The sequence below is a fragment of the Theobroma umbraticum genome, unplaced genomic scaffold (assembly GCF_002168275.2).
Source record: "Theobroma umbraticum cultivar Fairchild unplaced genomic scaffold, ASM216827v3 scaffold_4.1, whole genome shotgun sequence".
Taxonomy (NCBI): Eukaryota; Viridiplantae; Streptophyta; class Magnoliopsida; order Malvales; family Malvaceae; genus Theobroma; species Theobroma umbraticum.
In genome coordinates this window covers 6283545-6300522 of record NW_018397258.1, presented here as the reverse complement: position 1 = coordinate 6300522, position 16978 = coordinate 6283545, and the positions used below count along the sequence as shown (strand labels likewise).

At 35.7% G+C, this 16978-nt stretch overlaps 4 protein-coding genes across 6 annotated transcripts in view; 3 read left to right on the top strand and 1 right to left on the bottom strand.

The window, feature by feature from the left end:
* Positions 1 to 66: 66 nt before the first annotated feature.
* Positions 67 to 981, top strand: LOC149527381 (uncharacterized). The gene has a single exon (XM_089783221.1). The coding sequence runs from the start codon at positions 145 to 147 to the stop codon at positions 751 to 753; it is 609 nt and encodes a 202-aa protein (XP_089639347.1). The 5' UTR covers positions 67 to 144; the 3' UTR covers positions 754 to 981.
* A 571-nt stretch (positions 982 to 1552) lies between these two features.
* On the bottom strand, positions 1553 to 5534 carry LOC110414435 (P-loop containing nucleoside triphosphate hydrolases superfamily protein). 3 transcript variants are annotated; one of them, XM_021425626.2, is made up of 4 exons: positions 5315 to 5534; positions 3145 to 4525; positions 2677 to 2844; positions 1553 to 2447 (listed from the first exon to the last, which is right to left on the bottom strand). In XM_021425626.2, exons 2-4 carry the CDS (start codon positions 4441 to 4443, stop codon positions 2094 to 2096), a joined length of 1821 nt encoding a protein of 606 aa, XP_021281301.1. In that variant the 5' UTR covers positions 4444 to 4525; positions 5315 to 5534; the 3' UTR covers positions 1553 to 2093. The 3 variants fall into 3 exon arrangements, with proteins under 3 accessions (XP_021281301.1, XP_021281302.1, XP_089639276.1); XM_021425627.2 differs by lacking the exon at positions 5315 to 5534 and adding an exon at positions 5084 to 5272; XM_089783150.1 differs by having other exon boundaries at positions 2369 to 2504.
* Positions 5535 to 8252: 2718 nt separating this feature from the next.
* EDL3 (EID1-like 3) lies at positions 8253 to 10277 on the top strand. The gene is given in 1 exon segment (XM_021424714.2): positions 8253 to 10277. A coding segment is annotated over 1 exon segment (864 nt). The 5' UTR covers positions 8253 to 8950; the 3' UTR covers positions 9815 to 10277.
* A 2928-nt stretch (positions 10278 to 13205) lies between these two features.
* The window catches only part of LOC110413728 (ERD (early-responsive to dehydration stress) family protein), an 8505-nt gene continuing 4732 nt past the window's right edge, over positions 13206 to 16978 (top strand). The window contains exons 1-7 of the mRNA XM_021424660.1: positions 13206 to 13336; positions 13415 to 13743; positions 13946 to 14095; positions 14797 to 14932; positions 16009 to 16110; positions 16320 to 16436; positions 16583 to 16663. Coding sequence (XP_021280335.1) covers positions 13430 to 13743; positions 13946 to 14095; positions 14797 to 14932; positions 16009 to 16110; positions 16320 to 16436; positions 16583 to 16663 — 900 coding nt within the window. The 5' untranslated portion in view covers positions 13206 to 13336; positions 13415 to 13429. The remainder of the gene's footprint in view (positions 13337 to 13414; positions 13744 to 13945; positions 14096 to 14796; positions 14933 to 16008; positions 16111 to 16319; positions 16437 to 16582; positions 16664 to 16978) is intronic.

Sequence of the window (16978 nt, the reverse complement as noted above, 5' to 3'; positions counted from 1 at the left end):
CACCGCCATTGCAAACTAACTCATAGCCAATTGACCTCTTATCAAATGTCAACCTTCTCGGCTCTCGCATTAATACTCTCCATACGCTTCAACTCCCAGCATTTTAAGCAGGGAAAAGTCTGGGAAAGCCAAAGAAAAGTAACAATGGTGATCTTGCCAAAGCCAAATCCCTACACTATCAAATTGCAGCCAAATAATAACCCTTTTTCCATGTCCAGTTTGGTGTCCGTTGGCACAGGGAAACATGCACCAGCTCGCATTGCCATTGTCACAACGCTAAGTACATCGTACCAAACCAAAAGCCTGGGTCGGTTCATCAACAGCAACCGCGTGCTTGAAGAACCATCTTCAAGGCGGGGATCTCTTTTAGCGGATCAAACTTTGACAACAAGAGATCTTGGAGAGAATGAAGGCAAAAGTGGGTATTCAACAAAGCTGAAAACCAAGCAAAATGATCACGAAGAATTCGAGAAAGAGGTCGAAAGTGTTATCTGCAGGCTGAAGGCAGCTGTAGAAAGGATTAGAGAGTTGGAGATACAAAAGGTAATGGGAAGAATGTCCGATGAAGATAGATTATTGGTGGAGAATACGAGTAGAGAAATCGTAGACAAGTTTTTGCGGCGGCCCCTTCATTATTTAAGAAGCGGCAATGGAGATTCGGAGGAGCAGTTGAAGGACTTGAATTTGCTAATTCGTATGCTTGATAAACTATGCATCGAGGGAATACCCAGAGCTAGCAACCATGTTTTATGATTCTTTATTCTTTCTTCTTCTTTTCCATTTTTTTGAAACATCTGTCAATCATGAAGAATCATTCAGTTGATTCATTCTTTTCTAGCCAAAAGATCATAAATTATAAGAAAAAATTGAGAAGTCGTTTATTTCATCTACAATGTAAGGCCATGTCCTTTGTAAGAAAAATGGAGAAGTTATACACTGACATCTTGATTTATGGTTAGAACACTAGAAGAACAGTTGGTTTGCCTCCTTCCTTATTATTACTGATTATTAAAAATGGTATACAGCTGTGACTCATACCATGATATTTCACGTTGGATTAAAAGGTGGCTGCCATTCCCATACAAGAAATTGCATGGATCAAATTTGGTCGATGATGAACCTTACTTTATGTTTGAAATTAATTGCAAATCAGTATATATTCATTTGGCATGACCCTGTCAAGCATGAAAAGTCGTATACATATGTTCTAACGACTCCATCTCCGAGCTTAAGTTTTTTTCACCTGACATCCCTCTCAGCTTTTAATTTAACTTGGATCAAAATCTGATCCAAAAAACTTCGATTTCAATTAATCAAACCTGATCCAATATATGCAGTCAGTGGATTTATGCACAACATTTTGGAGAAGATTCATTGAAATCAAACCTTTCATTTGTCCCTTAAAAAGCCCAGGCTTTCATTTGTTTATGTAGCATGTAAATGATGAATTCTGTATGAATTCCACCCACCACAAGAAAAACTTTTGAGCTTTTTTTTTTTGCTTTCAGTGGAACAAATCTTTCCCTTGAATTTTCTTCTATGATTCAAACACTTTCAGAAAATATATAATAGGATAAAATTGAACTTTGCCAAATTGCAAACATCAATTGAAAAGAACACAACGACCAAGAAATTGTGGAGTTTCAAGCTGCATTCTGAATTTTATATATCCATAAAGACACTTATCACATTCCTTGTTTTTGTCATGCTTGATCTTTTCAACTGTCAAGATCAAAAAATTTACCTCTGTAAGCTGTACCATCAAAAGAAACAGATCTTCATGTGACGACAACGGATACATAACCTTTCCAAATTGTAAGAGCGATACCAAAATGCTGCTTATCTTACTGAACAAACTACCTAACTACATAGAGCAGACCCAGAGTGTGCACCAGGTGTATCCATTCCATAAGCTCATCTCTCCTGCATAATGTGTAGGTCTAATATTTTAAACAGATCATTGCCTGAAGAGAAGCTCCAAAAAGGATGCTGTACTTTCAAAGGTGGCTTGTGATTGTTGCTACCTTACTCTTTCCCCTACAGGTCCAAGTTAGGATTTCCCTCCCATACTCGCACATCTTTTGCAGCCAGAATCAAAATTCAGCTGTTATAGCTGTTTTCTGGTGACTCTGTTTCTTCTTCTTTTCATTTTGCTTCTGTGACTTATTCAAAGCTTGGTCAGCCTTTGAGACAATTTTAGAGACTGTGAATCCAGCTTCTTCAAAAAGCTGTGCTCTATGAGGAATCAAAGCATTGCGTAAAACAACGTCAACTCCATCATAGGTCCAAACCCCTAACACTGCCTCTCCATTAAGTCCAATAGCAAACCAACCAATACCAGCTGCAGCAAGGTCCACTGAACTTGAATCCCAGCTATGACCATAAACATGGAATTGCTTTCTCACCCAACTGCCAAGCTCTTCCACTCGTTCCTCCCCAATTGGGGGCTAAAGCAAGCACCAATGCAGAAAGTGTCAAGGGTACCATTATACACAACCAAAATGCTGTAAACGAAAAGTGATATGAAACATGTAATTCCAAAGGTTGTAATATTCCAGGTAGAATATGAGTGATACAAAGCAAAAACTTGAGATAGAGCAGAATGGCATAAAAGGATTTCTACAGTGCATCACTTATATCAAGGGGAAGATATTAATTCATTTTAGCTCACCACACCTGTAACTGACGACCAAAATGATCCTCTAGCATTCTGTGTGCATTTTCAGTTCTCCCCACGTGTAATGGTAGATAAGGAGATGCCCAAACTGTAACATATAGAGATTCCACGGATGACTCTTCAATATCCAGCCTCATGAGTCCAGCAATGTGAACTGTGTGACCTGCCTGTCACATTCAAATGTATGGACATTAGCCTTAGCCACAAAGCATGAAAATATAAAAGGAAACAAAACTAAAACCAGAATTTTGCAGCAGCATGCCCCCATTTTCCCATTAACAAGAGAACATCTGAAACTCAAGCAGCCAATAAAAAAAAAATCAAGAATCTAACCCGACCAAAATAAGAAACAAATTCTATTTACAGACCATAACAAGAGCAAATCTCTGGCTAAACAATTTAGGTAGCTAGCACTTTTGACAGGAGAAATTATATGACATATTGAATAATGCCATTTTGAGACTAACCTTGATTCTATACGTTCTCGGTTTCAACTCCTTACTAACATAAACAAGCTTCTGCTCCTCCCTAGTCAACCTAGTTGTCATTTGATGTGGCTGCAAAAGCCCTGGAGTATCAAACAACTTTGCCTGCCCTGGCAGCACCCCTTCCACTCTTACTATCCCCAAAGTTGTCCCAGGCACTGGTGCCTCTGTCAAGAAACCAATCTTCCCACCAACACACTTCCCAATGGCATTGATCAATGTACTCTTCCCAGCATTTTGGGCCCCCACTGCCCACACAGTCCCTCTAGGCCCTGCCATCTCCACAACATCCTCCACCAAACTCTTCACTCCCCAATCCCTCACAGGACTCACAAAATGCAATTTTGCAATCTTACTAGCTCCACCCTCCCTCGCTCTCTGCCTCACCCAATGTTCAAATCGTGTAGGTGACAAAGAGCTCGGTAAAAGATCAATCTTAGTCACTACAAGTACAATCCTAGGCACATTTCCAGATTTCCCCTGTTTCCAAGCTGTGTAATTCTCTTCAGTTACGTCAGATACAAGTTTCGCTACTTTTCTTGGAAACGACCCATCAAAATCTGATGCATCAACCACCATTAAGACCACTGACCGAGCTCCTGACACTGATCCCAATCTCCTGCCAACGGTATGATCAAAATCAAATTCTGGCAACAAATTCTCCACTGTTGGATCCTTCACCTTGCCATAATGGCGCAGTGAGTGGCATCTAGCGCAAACCACAGGCTTTTCAGGCATTTCTTTATCTAGGTTCTCCTCCTCAATGCCAGGGCTTTCACCTTTTTCCTCTGAAAGCACACCTTTCTTGAGAAAGACTGTGAATTCAGGTTCCGTTGACACAGGTACCAAGTAGCGGGAACCTATTTTGAGCATTAGGTCCTTGGTCTTCGTTCGGGGATTGATGAAGAAACCAGGGTGTTTAGGGTCTGAGTCCTGCATGTGTACCCCACATCCTGGGCAAACAACATTGTGGGGAGTGGCATCATCATAGTTTCCATCTCGATTCAGGGTCAAAGATTTAGAAGAAGAAGACTCCTGCTTCTGCTGGTGTTTTTGATGCTTTTTTGGTGGTGATGGTGTGGCTGTAGATTGAAAGGAGAAATGGTTGGTGACGAAGAGGAGGTGTGGAGTCAGGTTGGAGATTTGGGGCTTAATCATGGGCAACAGCGGAATTGAAGTTTTGGCTCCTGTAGTGGAAGTGAAGGATTCGGTAAAGAAGAGGGAGAGAGAAGAGAGAGGTTTGAGTTTTGATGGAGAAAGATTTCTGGCTCTAATGATCATTTCTCGTTGCTTGCAATTGCTCTGAGTTTCTTCCTTTTCTCCGTAGTACTAATTAAGGACCAACGTGCATTGCACATGAAACCTTTAAAACAAAGGGGAAAAATGTTTATGGCCTGAACAATTACAAGATATAAAGAATGATAATGTTGAGATACATTCTATTTTTACCTCATAAAAAATTTTCAGTAATTCATAAATCGCTTTCTTACATACAGTTCCTCTATATAATGTCTGGCAATACTTAAAGAACAATGTAGAATAACACAGACGACACTGAACAGCACCAGATACCAACAGAACAAAGAAACATTATATCTCAATTAATCTTCATAGTTTCCATTGAAAATTAATCAATGCGAAAACATAATTGAAGCTAAAGCATATCATAACTAGATCAAGTTATAGTGGTTTTGACTACTTGGAACCTATTTTTATCACTCCCTGGAGCAGATGAGCAATGATAATCTCATTTGTCCCCCAGCAGATAGTTACTGGTTGCAGAAGCAAATCATCAAATATATTTCCAAACTTATTGAGCAAGAAAGTACCGCACAACTAACACACACATCAAAATTCTACTATCCCTTCGTAAGCCCAACGATTAAGGACAATGAAACTCTAAGAGAGATAAGGATTTCACCTTATGTTTGAAACTTGAATTGCGAAATAGGAAGTAAACTGACTGCTGCCCCTTGTTATTGATTTTTTGAAGAAAAGAAACAGAGAACAGCAAAATAGAATTTAAAACACGAAAATCAACTAAGCCCCAACCCAACAAAAAAATATATAAATTAATTGCGATATCACAGTGATAACTAAATATAAAACACAAGTAGAATAATAAGAAAACAATTAAAGAAAGAATCCTCACCGCTTTATGGAAGAAATCGAAAATTTGGAGGGCGAAACAAACGGCAGGAAAGAAGAAATTTTGCCTCGGATGAGAAATGGCGGAGAGGAGAAACTAAACGGAGGAAATGACTGTAAGGGATGGCTGAGAACAAGGCGGCTGAAAAGAAATGGAGGGAAAATGGAGAGAGAACGGAGCACGGAGTGAAGAGCGAAAGAGCGCCAGAGCGGCTGATGTGAGAACGAACTAGCCCCCTTTGGGTTTCTACTCTCTAAACGTTGCCCACGTATAGTGGCATTGTTGTAATTGTGACAAAATTTATATTATAATCAAAATATTATTCAATTTTTGATATAACAAAGGAATATTTATTATGAATATTATTAAATCTTAGTATTGCATTAGGTTTTAATATAAAATCAATTACCTTAGAAATTATAGTGAAATATTTAAAAATATGAATCAATATTATTTCAAAAAACATAAATGACATCAACATGCACGGATATTATGTACCTTATATTTTAACTGAATAACCATCATTTTAGTAAAAAAACAAATTCTCCTTCTCAGTGTTATTAGGTTGAAAATTGTAGAAAACAATTAGTGTATGCATATTTACATGATGGCAATATATTAATGCACATACTACCAATTGTATAAAATAAACATGTCCATTAGTAAAGATTACATACTATTTTATTACAAAATTGTGTAATTCGTTAAATGCACTAGTTTACAAGTATACAAAGACTTGAACTGCAAATTCTTATATTTAGATGTTGCCATGTCTACTCTTACTAAACTAGATTTTAGTTAAATCTCAAAAATTGAAAATTTTAATATAATATTTTACCTTTTATATTTGAAGGAGCTAAGTTGCTTATTAATGCAATTAATTGTTTAATTAAGTTTTTGAAGTCAGTGCAAAAAAAATATCATTGTTGTTTATTTATTTGGATATGAATATTTTTGTAACTGCCAATGTCTATCAATCTTTTGGAACTTGTACTATTTGAATAATTTAAAATTCAGTAAGTAAATTATTAAGCATTAATTTAATTTTTTCTTAGTGTAAAATTAGTATAATTAAGTCTTGTATATACATTAATTTGGTTGGTTTTTAGAATTTTAAGAAAAGGAAGATTATTTCAAAGTTGATGATTAATTTGTGTCATTTTAAGTTTAAAATAAAAAAAAATTAAAGAAACTAAAAACTCAGTTAAAAAAATAAACCTATAAATAATTCAAAATAGTTTAATTAAAACCATGAACTAATGGTGGCATTTGATTATGAGAACAAATATAATTCAATATTTAAACTAAAAATCATATCAAGAAACTTTAGAACTCGGATTGAGTTAATTAATTAAGGTTTTAGCTAGCTACCAATGATAAATTGATCCTAAAAAAAAAAATACATATGAAGATGAATTGAAAAGAAATAATTATTACCTTAGAAAGAGCCCAATAATAAGAGATAATAATTAAATTAATGGAGCTGAAAGGGACATACAATGAAAAATTGAAAAACAAATTAAAATGAATAGTAATTTAGAATATTTTGTTTTTCTACTATATTTTTTATTTTGGTACGTTGCATAATTTTATAGATTTTTCTAAAAATGAGAAACTAACCATATAAGTATTTACATTTTAGCATTTCTTATCAAAACAAGTTTGTACCTTCCTATATAATAAATAAACATGATGTGCATGATATGATTTAGCTTTCGTCTCTCAGTGTCAGTGTCGGCTCAGCAGAGTGCTTTCGCCGTTGGTGTTCTTGACCTGGGCAAGACTTAAGTTGTAAGGTATGAATCCGAAGCTTAAATTCCAATCGCAATGCTGAGGGCTAAAACGACTATCAATTGTCATGAATCACGAAAATTAGGATGGTGAGTATGAATTATGTCAAGTGGAAAATCCAGCCAGAGTTACGAATGATTTGCTTTCTACCGAGAACTGGGCCGACACGGCCACCCGAACCGGCCTGCATAGACTTGGTTGACCTCCATATTGAAATGCAGCGTGGACCAGCCTAGTTTCAATTTTCAATATCCAAACAACGCTATATTTAGACTTGGGACGGTTTAGCAAAGAAACGACCGGGAGAATCTCTTTATTATTATTTTCTCCAGTACAAATTATATAGTGGTGCAAGAGACATCGTCCGATGGTGGTCCATCTTGCTTTTCCATTTGCCACACGTCCCGACAAGAAATTCTGGCTACACACCACGTGTCCGAAGAGCACTATGGACAGTCATTTCGTTACTTACTAATAGTACCCAGTTTGAAGATGCTAATGAATGCCACGTGTGTCTTTTGTTTGTTCCTCCGATAGAGATATGACCGTCGTGGGCGGTACACGCACCAAATCATATGATTGACAAGCTCAGGTCTTGTCTCCCTCCCACTGACAAAGACAGCCTGCTTCTGTTTCTGGGGACTTTCCGAGTTTCCTCCCTTCTCCCGCAAAACGCGTCTGATTAATTCAATGACTCTGCCAGACCCAAAGAAATTGTATTTTTTTCTTATGTATAGAATAATGAAAGAAAATTGTTAATTTTCTCTTTATCAATCCCCCCCTTTTGTTCGATAAAGATCTCCTAAATAAGATCTGTCTAAGCAAACGGTGATTGCCACATGCGCTTTGCTGTTGATGTTGGAAAGAAAGCACTAAAACTGTTGATAATTTAAAAGTAAACAACTCAAAATATCTACAACAAAAGTAATAGATTAGGGTATCATATTGTCAATTTGATGTAAAAGCAAAAGATTTTGTTAGTTTAATATCTGTTGTACATTATCGTGTGAAATTGACTCATGGGTCTCAATTTAGGCGTTCTCCCTCCTCATTTTAAAGAGCAAGTGTTAAATTTACCAACGTATTTTCACAATTACATCTTGGAATTGAGTGTAATGATGATATATATCAATAACTTTATGGGCTATAAATGAAATGGGCTCAAGCATCCTCAAATGCAACAAAGTGACAGACTGATCATTGCCTCAAAGCCTCAATTTATGCTGCTCCTGACAAAATATGTTGGTTTCGCAGACAAGAACATATCCTAAGCAACTGCTACGATCTTTTACTCTTTCATTTCTCTTCTCGTCATGAATCGTCGTCTCCTTCTCGGTCCATACCCCAGAGACGCGGACCGCGTGCTCACACATCAGAAGAACCTTTGCACAAATGAAGGACAACAGTTGTGCTCTTGACGTCTTTCCACGTGTATTGCAGCTACTTGCTGAGCTCAATTTCTTATTCTGAATAATAAACAAAGGCGCACTCGTGTCCCGTACTCAACTCCCATTCAACACGTCGAACCCTTTAGATATTTTTGAGCCACGAAAAAGATATTTCAGATTTTGAGAAATCTTTGAAACGTGGCGAGTGATCCCCACCCTCAATCTAGCAGCTGACGTTATTCCTCGATTCTCCAGCACGGCATTTCAGCAATGCTGTATTAACACGCGTCTCCCTCTTTCCAATTAAGTCCCAACACGTGTTTCTGGTTCCCAGCCCAGGATCTAGAGCAGTAAACCATCCATTTCTCAAGCGACACGTGTCCTCCAATTGAGTTCCGGACACTGGTATTTAGGTGCTTTTAGTTACCATCGCTATCCCGTGTTTGTGTTCTCCCAAAAAATGAGTGCCACCCACAGACGCAGACTCAACCAACCGAGTCCTGACTCGGAGGACTCGGGGATCCTTGACGAGCGTATACTTCTTCTCGTCCTTGAGTCGATAAAATGGGATTTGCAGGTCATTTGCGTAACTGCCTCGCTGAACCGCAAGCTTCGAGCTACAGCGAAGCGCTTACTGTGGCGACAGCTCTGCGTGTATCGCGCACCGCGCATGGTAGCAACATTGGCTAATGGTGCGCCCAATGGAAGAATAGGTGGCGGGTGGGACGCTCTCGCAAAGCTCATGTTCTACTGCTGCGGTTGTGAGTCAACTCGCCATTTCAAGCTGAGTCGGCCGTCCCCGAGTCACTTCGCGAGAGCTTCTCGATTTTCGAAGACCTCGGGTCGGAGCTTCTTGTCCAAGAAGTGTCGGGGTGATTTGTTGTTTGTAAGTGACCCGTGCGAGCATCCAATGGGGGAAAAAGAAGATGATTTGGGGATTTATCGGGGGGTATTTCGGGGATTTATGAGGTCCAAGACGAGAGCTTGCTTGATTAGACGACAAGTGGCGTTTGAAGAGAGAGTGAGGTGCCCTTATTGTGGCACCCGCGTGTGGAGCATGACGAGGGCTCGGCTCGTGCCCAAGAGCGCGGCTAGGCGACTGGGGTCACGTGACGGTAGGTTGGAGTATTTTGTTTGTGTGAACGGGCACTTGCATGGGACTTGCTGGCTCGTGCCTTTGTCGTCTGATGAAGAAGTTTGTGACGATGATGATGATGATGGAAGTGAAGAGATCGACGGGGAAGCATATAACCATTAGACAGTGACAATTGGAAGCACGAGCTCGTCAGGGGAAGATGTTTTAGGAGATGAGCCCATCAATTGATTGCTAAACGTGTTGTAAGTACAGACAAATTTTGATATATTACCCAGCGTATTTACGAAAGAACAGATTGGCTTAGAATGACTAATGGATCAGGCTGGGTCTCTGTCCTTTCTTTTAACTATGACGTGTCGATAAGAGATTGGGTCCCAGAGCTATGGGCTAGCCTGAAGTCTCCACCTGTTGATAGACACTGATTTTCTTGGGCTTGAGGTATGAAAACTAATTGACGTGGATTGTCATGAGAGAGGAATTTCTATGAGATGTATAGTAGGAACGGCGGATTGGGAGACTTGGGATAATTTTCTGTAAGCTATCAGTTGCTTTCATTGCATGTGAAATCCATTTGTTTGCATGTGCCTTCGTTATTTTCATTTCACCCATGCTGTTGCAATCACTTTTTTGTACTTATTTCATGTGATAATGCTATTGTAATAAACTACTATTTCATAATTCTTCTCCTTTATTTCCTCTTCTATTTCCTTTGTAGACATTAAAATTAGAAATTTTGCAACTTTCGGTTTAAATCGTAACCACGTGACCACATGATCTATTATTATTACATGTAATAAACCAACCATTTTAGATTCTTTAGTTTCACATTTTAAAGGAGAGTTAGGGCTTTTTTACCATGTTTTTTTTTAATTTAAAAATTATTATGAAGTTTTTAAGAAAAACAATAACTTTTAAAATTAAATTAAAAGTAACTTTATTTTTTAAGTTTTTTTTGTAGATGAATTGTTTAGCAAAATAATTTATATAAGTTTTAATTTTGATTAAAATTAATGTAAAAGTATTTGATAAATTATTTTCTATTAATCACCAATTTTTTTTATTTATAATGAAAAAAGAAATTAATTTATTTTTATTTATTTAAAATAAAATTTTGAAAATATAAAAATTATTTTTTATATAAAGTAAAGTTTATAATTAATAATAAATTATAAAAAATTCCACAAATAATTAATTGAGAGAGGAAGTGTATTTTTTGATACGATAATGTTGAAATTATTTTTAATAAATAGGGACATTTTTTGAAAAAATAAAAATTCTCTTAAAAAGCTAAACATGCTTTTTTTAAATAAAAAAAAAACTCTTTTTTTTACTTGATTTTTTTTTAGCTTATTTACTTTTTAAAAGTAGAAATCAAGTTTGAAAAGTTTTCAAAATTTTTTTTAAATAATAAAATTTTTAAAAAAAAGCCTTAAAGAAAAATTTCAGAAAGAAACTTTAACTTCTTTAAAAATACCGTAGCTTTTTAGTATATACCTTTTTCTCTCAATCATTCTCCCTTTCCTCTCTCTCTCTCTTCCTTTGGAAATCACCCTTCTCTAATACAAAATCGTGATCTCCCTCTTTTTACAAAGATCATTGAAAAATAAAAAATCCAATAATAGAATAACAAAATATAATTTTTTTTATTCTTATAAAAATTAAGAAAAAAAACTTAAAATTTAAAGTTGCATTCAAGTGCTATTTAAAGGTTTTCTCTTTTTTTTTCACAAAAAATTTAGTATTATTACTATTATACAAGTTTAAGAGCTATTTTGTTTTTTTATAACTTTTTTTAATTTTAATATTTGAAATCGTATCCATTTTAGTTTATTAAGTGATTGAAGATGTCATGAATACTCTTTATATTAATTTTAACTAACATTAAAGTTTATATAATTAATTTTGTAAAATAATTTATTAAACAGCTTTAGCTTAATTTTAAAAACTATTATCTAAGTCAACAGACTCTTAAAAAAAGTATTTTTTTACAAAACTTTTCAAAATTTTTTTTATCCAACTTTTATTTTTAAAAGATAGATAAACCGAAAAAAAAAAGTCAAATAGATACTTAATAGACAACAAAAAAGTAGTTTAACTTTCAAACATCCATTAAAAAGAGTGATTGCAACTTAAAAGCATCAAGAATTTTCCGGTAACAAAACATGAAGGCGATGGAGGATTTCAACTTCCTTTGTTAATGCACTTTAGACGAATATGTTCATGAAGCTTGTATTTTTGGCTAAGCTTAATGTTGAGGGATTTTTCATTTTTTCGGTGATGAAGAGAGAAGTAGTGTTACAAACAAGTAAAACAATAAATATGGAGAGGCAACAAAGAGAAAGATTAGAATAGTCCCTCGAGAGGTGTTGATGAATAAAATGTAGACAATAACCAGAGAGATGGCAAAACAAGGCAGAGACCAAGACAGAGAAATGCCAAGTAGAGAATAAACTCAAATTTGATTGAGAAAGATAGTTCCACACTTCCTTCTTATAAGGCTTGTTGCTAAACGAATATGTATAGGTTCTATAAATTTTCATCGGCAAAATGCTCTAATAGTTTCGATTAAGGCTAATTTAGTTTGAACTAAAGAGTCAGTTTCTATAAGACAAGTTATTAATATTCCCTGTAATGTGAGTGACAAAATTATTTTACATTGTTTGATAAGAGAAAAAAATTAATATAATATAATAATATATTATAATCACATTGTCATTTAAAAATAATGTAATTTTATTTTACCATTTACTTGTTAAAGTAAAAAAAAATTGATTTACTGTTACTATCCTTCTTCCTTCAACAAAATAGTCGAATCTCTTTCCCATTCTATTCTAAAGCTAACCTAACCGTTGGTCTCTTCCTCCTCCTCCTCCTTTTTCATTTTGGTTTTGAAGTTTTTATTATTGAAATCAGTGTAATGTATTGTGTTTTAGTGAATAGAGAGGAATTTTATGATGACCAAATTTCTATTCTGTCAAAACGTTTCATCATTCGGGATTTTCTCTTTTCGCCGAAGCCTCCATCACAGGGCAGTATCTCCAATTTTGGCAAGTGCTAAACCCACTAAAACTAGACATTTGGATATTAATAATATCTTTAATCGATTTTAATTAGCATGCTTGAACCAAATCAATCTAGCCATTAACGCACCCTTATCTTAATCTTCTATACTTGCCAGTTGCCTCTAATTATATTGCAAGCAAACGCACACAAAATGTAATTAGTGCAAGAAAAGACAAGAAATTAATATTAGCATTAAAGTAATGTTTCAAAAGTAAGGAAAGAAAATAAAGAAAAAAATATAATTTGTGATAGAAAACAAAATGCACAATCAATTATAATGGGAAAAAAAATGTATTTGATGGTATTAGCTTAAATTGAAAATCAATTATGAATTTAATATGGAAGCTCTTAAAATGTCAAAAAATGGTCAAAGTCAAAGTGTCAAAGGGGTAATTCTGTCATAATGGTAGAAATTTTCAAATATTTGGCTTTGGAGTTAATGTGAGTTGTAACGACACCAAAACTGGTTCCGTGCTTTTTGCCGCCATATCACTTGCGCTCTTCCGTTTCTGTCTCTCAAAACCCTCCGATCTCAAGAAAAGCCAACAAGAAAAGAGGAAGAGGAAAACCCCACCTAATTTCACCTCCGTCTACGAAGACGATCAAATCCAATTTCGTTCATTGCTGAGTTTCCTCGATTCAGTTTTCCGTATAAGGTTCCATTCAAAAAAGCCACGCCATTGTCAGGTCCGTTGCTCCCTCTGTTTTCTCGCTATTTCCAAATCTTTTAAGATGGTGCCTAACATTTTTATGACTTTTGGTTAGGGAATAAGGAAGGAAATGGCGACTCTTCAAGACATTACTGTCTCAGCTGCTATTAATCTTCTCTCTGCATTTGCATTCCTAGTGGCTTTTGCGATATTGAGGCTTCAACCGATTAATGATAGGGTTTTCTTCCCGAAATGGTACCGTAAAGGGATAAGAAGCAGCCCTACACGATCTGGAGCATTTGTAAGCAAATTTTTCAACTTAGATTGGAGGACATACATAAAGTTCTTGAATTGGATGCCTGCAGCTTTGAGAATGCCGGAACCTGAGCTCATTGATCATGCTGGACTTGACTCTGTTGTCTATATCCGAATTTACCTTCTTGGGTCAGTTCTTAAATACCCGTTCGATTGTTATTTGGCTATTTGCTTTTTGCTTTCGGAAAAAAGGTGTTTCGTTTTCGAGTATCAAATGCATGATTTTTCTTTACACTATGGAATTATTACGTTAGAGTTAGTGCAGTTCTTACAGTTCCATATTGTTGTTTCCTATGATACAGCAGTCTAATATGACGACATTTATGTGCAGCTTGAAAATAACTGTCCCCTTAGCAGTACTGGCTTTCTCGGTTTTGGTCCCTGTCAATTGGACGGGGGGGACATTGGAGCATATTAGGAATTTAACGTTCAGCGATATTGACAAGCTCTCAATATCAAATATTCCAGATGGATCAAAAAGGTCAGGAACAGTTTTTTTTTTCTTTCACTTTTTTCTTATCCAATGCAATAATCTGGTTTTCATCGGGAATTCACAATATTGGCAAAGATAGGAGTCTCAGTTTGATTTGTATTTATACTCCACCTACAAAGAACTTCCCTATCATACTAGTGAAGTAATTTTTGCTCAAAGATGAATGTGAGACAGGATTTTACAATTTCAATAGCTGTGCTTATATATACGCAGCACTGACGAAATGGGTTGCAAACTACACTAAATACTGAGTTACTGTACGTGAATTTTCAAGTGTTCTGAAATCTGATTTTTACATTATTTTTGTTTGGTGCTACCTATTCTCAAAGTCCTCATGTAATTACTTACATTCTTGGGTTGAATGGTTCAAACCTCTGGTGAATCATTCTAATATCAGTACAAGGCAAACTCTTACTGCCATCATTCTATCATTTTTGGGTTAAATTGTTCAAGCCTCTGATGAAATTTTATAGATGACTAAACGAAAGAGTCATATGTGCATGAGGGGGCATGTTAGAGATAAAAATCCAGTTTTCGGACTCTCACCTAAGTAAAATATTACCTTGTCTCTTCTGCTTTTCAGCTTTTGCAAAAACCAGAGTATTATTGTATATAAAAAAGTTGCAACTCACATAAAATTATCTGTTTCATATCTCAGTTTGGAAAGAGTCTAAACTTGCCCTTTTCAGGTTGTGGGCACATATCACTATGTCATATGTGTTCACCCCTTGGACGTTTTATGTGCTATATACCGAATACAAAGCTGTAGCTGCTATGAGGTTGCGATTTCTAGCATCTGAAAATCGTCGTCCTGATCAATTCACAGTGAGTTTTTGGCTCTGTCCAGTGCTTAATACCTATATTGTTGTTATGCACATATGACTCTTTCTTTTATAAATCTAATCTATTTACAACTGTTGACTATCTTATATGGGTTGATTTATTGAATGCACTAGAATTTCTGCCTACCAAGGAAAAAAAAAAAGAATCAACTACATACATGATATCCAAATACTGGCAACCTATATCTAAGTTAAACATTACAAGTACTTGGAGTGTAGAACTAGCCATAGCTTGAAAAGGCTGTTGTTAAAAGTTCCAATCATCATTAACTGGTATTTGGTTCTAATTAATTGCAGGTTAAGATTTTTTTTTTCATTTTGATGAAAATTTCAGAGACATGCAGACGTCTCTGACTATAACAATCACTCATTAATATCTAATCAGATTTCAGATGTAAAGTTATGCTTTTTAACATGTACATACAAAAATCATACAGTGAAAATGGAGAAAGTTTACTTAATATTATTTTAGCACATAGATAAAGACATCCATCTTGTATAATGTGAACAATCATATACCTGGTTAACTGCTATTGCTATTGATCAGGCTGTGGTTTTTTACGTGAAATATCTAATAAATTTGGTACTCATATTTGAGGTTTTCCCCTTTCTTTTCTCGTCCCTCAGCTATTTGATGTTGCTGGATCTTCTGTCTATGTAATTATTTAGGTACTTTCCTTGCATCATTGCTTGGGTAACTGAAAATGTTTGTTTGGGTACTTAGGGATGCTCACTGAACCTTGGGCTACATGAAGGAAGTACCCTTCTCCCATTCGATAGACCACATCCTCTTATGCCTAGGATTCAACGTTGAGAGCCAAACTGCAAGTCCTAAATTATACCATTCTGGTCTCGTTGAGGACTTGTTCTACTCAAAGTTGATAGAATAAAAAGGATGTTTGCTGTTTGTGTTAGATAGAGGGCAGTTCTGACCGTTATATGTAGCTGATGTCATGTTTGACACAATCAACATACATGTGCATGCCTGCAAAAAAGTTTATATCTCATCCCAGATTTACTACTTAAATATAATTTTTCTTTCTTTTACATGTTTTGCAGGTTCTTGTAAGAAATGTTCCTCCTGATCCTGATGAATCAGTTAGTGAGCATGTCGAACATTTTTTTTGCGTAAATCACCCTGATCATTATCTTACTCATCAGGTGTGTTTCCTTAACAAGTTGTGTATACTATGATAATTCTAAGAAGCAGTAGTGCATGAAAGAAGGAAAATCGGTAGTACTAAACAGGGAAATTTATAATAATAAGTTGGAATTTTTGGAACTGCTGGTGTCTATAGTGTATTACATTTCTATTTGCAGTGACATAAATTTCTATAACATATTACTGCTTTACTACGTAACTTTGATAGGTTGTGTATAATGCCAATAAGCTTGCAACATTGGTTGCAAAGAAGACGAGTTTACAAAATTGGTATACTTACTACCATAATAAGTATGAGAGAACTTCAAAGAGGCCGACCAAAAAGGTAATATCTTTGCATGAACTATCGACTTATATTTGGCTCCATGTTCCTTTAGTGGAGTAGTTTGTTTAATGTGTACAGGAAATTTCATTACTGCTCCATGTTGATTTTCAGCAGTCTATCATTATCCAAGTTTCGTATTATTATAGACAGGTTTCTGCGGTCTTTTGGGCTCTAAAGTCGATGCAATCGATTATTACTCCTCTGAGATTCAGAAGCTGAGTGAAGCAGTAAGTTTCAACGCACTGTACTAGGGATTATTTTTTTCGTTTCATATGTTGTTTCTAGCTATGCTTTGTAACTGCTATTCTTACTTCAACAATTATAACTATCTCTGTTTCTGGCATCATCATTCTTGGCATAATGGGAACAAATTTAACAGTGTTAACATGAGTCCCCGGTGATGAAATTGTCATGCGGTGAGGTAATGTTTAGATGGTTAAAGTTTCCAATGAAGAGTCTATATCTATTGGCTATTGCTATGTTGTATCGCTTGGTTAATAAGCACACTCTCCCCCAAATGACCCTTCCAGGCACACATGAAA